The sequence below is a fragment of the Bison bison genome, unplaced genomic scaffold (genome assembly GCF_000754665.1).
Source record: "Bison bison bison isolate TAMUID 2011002044 unplaced genomic scaffold, Bison_UMD1.0 scf7180017864266, whole genome shotgun sequence".
Taxonomy (NCBI): domain Eukaryota; kingdom Metazoa; phylum Chordata; class Mammalia; order Artiodactyla; family Bovidae; genus Bison; species Bison bison.
Genome location: NW_011494838.1, coordinates 865,561 through 870,515, shown reverse-complemented (window position 1 = coordinate 870,515; position 4,955 = coordinate 865,561). Strand labels below are relative to the sequence as shown.

The following is a 4,955-nucleotide window of genomic DNA, read 5'->3' as shown; positions in this document are numbered from 1 at the left end:
AGAAGGGGACGACAGAGGAGGAGATGGCTGGATGGCATCACTGACTTGATGGACGTGAGTCTGAGTGAACTCTGGGAGTTGGTGATGGACAGGGAGGCCTGGCATGCTGTGATTCATGGGGTCGCAGGGAGTCGGACACGACTGAGCGACTGAACTGAACTGACTGAACATGTAATTGTTTTGTTTAAAATGACTGATGGCTTATCAATTGGAAAAAGTGTCATTGTATTAAAGATTATAAACTTTAAACACTATGACTAATAATATTTTCTAAATAAGTAATTTTCAAAAGTAAGCAAGTAATTAGTCAGCTTTGAAATCCTCTAATGAACGATACATTAGTACCAAGCGCAGGGCTTTTTTTTTATCAAATTCTGTGTCGTGTATTATTTATATATATACTGAAAGTTTAAGAAAGAGCCTCTTAAAGGTGGGGAAATAGTAAAAATTGCTCTAGAAAAGCTGTAACTTTCCCAGTTCCTGAAAACTGCGTGCTTTCTCACACCTGGAGCTCTTGTGTGCAGGCACTTTTCCATTTTATCGGACAGATCGTGCTCGTGAGGACTGTGTTGCTATGGTTTTGTAGAACTAGGTCTCGATAAGTGTGACATGAGATGACCAACTAGTTCATAAGCATTTACCGCAACTCATCCTGTGCCACGTCTTGGCCTCGTGGGTTTACTGGGCTTGGAGGATGGGGGACGTTTAAGATGGAACTGGAACTTGTGTTTTCTAGTTTGTGTTGTCCAGACAGCATGCACTCAATACTTGAAACGGAGCGTCTCAGTGGCACTCACAAATAGGACCGCAGTAGAGAGCTTTCCAGTCTCCTCCATTTCCAGACAGGAAAATGGCCCTGTCAGCAGCGTGCAGGGACGGAGCTGCACCCTGGCCTCCTCTCGGCCTCAAAGGCTAGGCCGATTTCTCAAGGAGCATCTAAGTGCAAGGAGGGCTTTGGAGCAACTGTCCATGTGGCCACGAAGCCGTACTCAGTGGCGCTGGAGACGTGGGGGCTCCCAGCAGGAGGCTCCCTGGGGCTGAATGTGACTGTGGGGACTCAGTGGCTCACCAGGCCTGCGGGTGACCAGGGTCTCTAGGGAGGGGCTGGGGGAGCAGAGCGTCCACCCCTGATGACCCCAGTGGGGCGAACCTGCCTGGCGAGGCCCCTGGTGCAGACGCTGGCGGCCAGAGAGCCTTGTGGAGACGCCCTCCCGCGTCGTTCCCTCCAGGAACATCCTTCTCTGTGTTTGAGACTTTTTTCTTTTCTTTTTTCCAAAACAAAAGCAGAGTTTGAGCTGTGATGATTTCAACCACAGCACAGCTGTACCTTTCTCAACTGAATTTGGCATTGTGGCTCCCTGATTCCAGAAAATACGACACAGAAGTGACTTAATGAGAAATGATTGTGTGGTCAAGGAACACACAATAACTCCCAAAGAAATGTTTTTTTAAATATATGAGCAGGTAAAATTGAAGTTTTCTGTTGCATAATCATAAGAAAGTCAGTTATTTTTCAGAAAGAATTGTGTTTTAATTCTTCTAAACTCAAGAATTATCATTCTTTTCTTGGAAAGCCAAAGAAACACTGAAGCAGTCTTACCTGACTCTGGAGAACTCAAGACGCTTTCTGATCTGGTAGCTCCAAGCAGTTCCTTTATGATTTTGGAAGACCGTAATTTACGGCTACTCACCCCAAAGGAGGCCCCCAGGTCTCAGGAGGAATGAGAAGACGGCTCCGGCGCAGGTGACGGCCAGCACCACACCCAGCACGGCCCGTGCCCGCATCTGCGAGGAGGCGCATGTCAGGTGGCCCCCACGGGGAGCCCTGTCTCCGCTCCCCTGCGCAGTGGTGCCTGCATCCTGTCTGACCCCTTGGCCTGGGTCTGACTCTGGGGGGCTGATTGCCCGTGGCAGGGACCGGCCTTGCCTGCTCAACTGTCTGAAAACAGATCTTTCCTCTTGGGTGGCCGTGGTCCCCAGAGCAGCTCAGTGACAACCCATTTTAATTCATGGGGATGTTGAATGGTGTAAAATTTCTGGGAGTAACTACTAGGAATAAGATAAATCTATTTCCTATAACACATCTTGGTTTTTTTTTTTTTTTAAAAAAAGAAGAATACAGGGAATTTAGCCTTTAGAAAAGAGGTAAATAAAATTCCTAAATGGACATAGGGTTTCCTACAACTTTCTTTTTCCTGCTTATAAACCGATTTCAGAATTGCAGAGCTGTTAAGACAAAGCAGAAGATTCGTCATCAAATGTTTCTCTTTTCCTAACCTCCTGCTTTCTGTTGTTATTTTTGGGCCACAGACTTTGTGAAATCAGGTGGAGCCCAGAGTGCACTGGGGGACGCTGACCACGGACCCCCTGGCCACACCTGCCGGCAGCGCTTCTGCGCTGAGATCACAGGAAACCTAGCACCGTCCGCCCAGAGCCCCTCCTCCAGCTGGCTCCAGACGAGCCCGGGCCCAAACCACCACCTCCCTCGGACCACTCTGCAGGTCTCAGTGACAGATTGCTCCCAGAAAAAAGCAAGATACAAGGCCTGACCTTCTCCTCTGCTCAGCCTGGAGGCAGGTGTGCAGGGCAGGCGACCCTTGGCCTCCCACCTATAAACCGGCTCTGGGTTCTGCCTCCCGCCCACGTCACTGGGCTGGACCGGCTCCCAGCCCCGGGCGACTGGACGTTGGCCTCTGCGTTGCCACAGAGTGCCGCCTGCTGGTGGCTCAGGGAGCAGGTGCGACCTCACCTGGGCCCACTGATGTTGAGGCTCTGGCTGTGGAATAAGAAAGGGAAAGAGAGCCTACGTGTTGGCAAAGAAGGAACCAAGGTCCCTGGTAACCCTGGCACTCACCTCTGGCTTTTCTGCATGAAATTCCGTGTGAAGAGCACCGTGGTCTTCAGAGGCGTCAGACTCTCCAAGACCTGCCGATGGCCCTCCATGACCCAGCCGCAGCCCCGTTTCTTGGAGGGGACAGAGTGTGTCTCCCGGTTTGTAGGGGGCAGCTTCTGAACCTCTGCAGTCTCCATCTGAGTCCCGGGGTTTTTCTCTTCGATGCATGAAGATCGTCTTTCTCCTCCTCTTCACCCTCTCTCCTTCTGGGACTTAGTCAAGCCTGAGGTGCACCGTGGACATAGCCCACCAGGCTCCTCTGTCCATGGGATTCTCCAGCAGGAATCCTGCAGTGGGCGTCTGTCTCCTCCTCCAGGGGACCTTCCCGACCCTGGGACCAGCCCTGCATCTCGTGTGTCTCCTGCACTGCAGGTGGGTTCTTTACCAGCTGAGCCATCGGGGAAGCCCTGTTTCCTTTGGGACTTATTCGAGCCTGGAGGATGCTTCCTGCAGGACAGCTGAGGTTAGACACTCACACACGTGCAAGGCCTCTGAGCATCGGGAGGCCCCTGAAGCATCGAATGCTATCATCAGTGTTGGAAGGCTCCATCTGCAGGGACCACAGTCAGACAAGCAGGTGGGCGTCCCTCAGCGGTTTTGGTGATTTCTCCCTGAAGCAGCGGGGACAGGCTGGACGGCGAGAGGAGGGGCCAGACCCGGCTGTCAGCAAGCCAGGGACTCGGAGACTCGCTTTCCTGAAAACGGGGACCCCCAGCAGGCTAAGTTTGCCACCTGAAGTCTTGGGGACCCGTTCTGACTCGGGAAATGGTCGAAGGAGGGAGCGAGGAGCAGGGGGAGCGGTTCAAGCTTGGACTCGGGCTCTGAGCGCCGGAGCTGCGTGCAGGCCGGAGCTTCGGAGAGTTTGCCTGAGGAGCGCGGGGGGCGCCGCTGCCTGACACGCGAGGGCTCAGGGAGACGCGGGCCAGGAGCCTCTCCTGGACCCCACTGGTGACAGCTGTCAGGGCCTGGGGTGAGGGCGATCCCGGAGGAGATCTGGGACCCCGAGTCCTCAGCGGACGCCACGTGGACGATCAAAGGGGGTCAGCGTGACACAGCCTCGGAGGCTGGCCCTGACGTGGCTGTGCCCTTGCCACGGCCAGCCGTGTCCGGGGGCAGTGGGTCCTTGAGCTCTCATGACACTTGCAGAGCCCGAAGTCCGTGCGGTGCCCGCTGGCGGGTGAAGCGTCCCTCCCACTGAGCCCTCAAGGGTTTCCAGCTCAGTGGTGCCCACTCTGCGTCCTCACCAGCAGCTCAGAAGAGCTTGGGCTGAGCAAACGCATCAGGCAGTGACGGAGCCCCGGGGCTTTGAGCCTTCACGCCTGCCCGGGGCTCTGAGGGTCTGTCAGAAGCTCAGCCCCACAGCCCTGCCCCGAGGGGGCAGGGGGCAGACCGAGGCCACCGTTCTCCAGGAAAGAGAGGGAAGAAGGGGCAGCTTTATTCTTTCTTTTGTGCATTTAAGTCACTTTAAGGGGTGCTGGAGACGTCGGTGGATGTCGAGAGGGTCTCGGGCTTTTCTGGTTTATTAAACACTCTGATGACCTGTTTTATATTGTGCATCAAGAGCGCTGATATTTGATGAGTTATAAACAAAAACCTATACGGCTTTCCTGACATGCCCCAGTCACTGCTGACAGACAATCTAGGAAGGGGGGCCATTTGGGCGGTTCACGTGGACTCTTGGTGAAGAAGCGTGACCGCGGCCCCGGGCCCTCCACCGCCAGTTCACACACGCGCTTGGACGTGGTCTGTGCCGGGGACCTGCTCCGCCCCCTGCCACACATGCGCTCCTCCTGTCCACGGTGACGTGGCCGCCTGCAGGCGTGGTCCTGCCTGGGTCACTGGGGGGCTCTCCCTGCTGCCACCCACAGGCCACATGGGCAGGGCCAGCCTGGACACGTCAGTGGTCTCGTCTAGGCTGAGGCTGGTGGTCCGTGCCTGGGCTCTGGCTGGGAAAGCCCTCATGCCCACTCCGCTGGTGGGACCCCAGGTGTGGACTCGGCCCGAGGTTGAGGGGCTGGCAGCGTTTGCCCTGACACCCGCTCTGCAGTGTGGGCTCCAGGGC

At 55.1% G+C, this 4,955-nt stretch overlaps 1 protein-coding gene across 1 annotated transcript in view; it reads right to left on the bottom strand.

Moving 5' to 3' along the window:
* Positions 1–2,595, bottom strand: part of TPO (thyroid peroxidase) — a 35,878-nt gene extending 33,283 nt beyond the window's left edge. The window contains exons 1-2 of the mRNA XM_010848439.1: positions 2,551–2,595; positions 1,692–1,785 (exon numbers count right to left, since the gene is read on the bottom strand). Of these exons, the coding sequence (XP_010846741.1) occupies positions 1,692–1,785 (94 nt within the window). The 5' untranslated portion in view covers positions 2,551–2,595. The remainder of the gene's footprint in view (positions 1–1,691; positions 1,786–2,550) is intronic.
* Between the last annotated feature and the right edge of the window lie 2,360 nt (positions 2,596–4,955).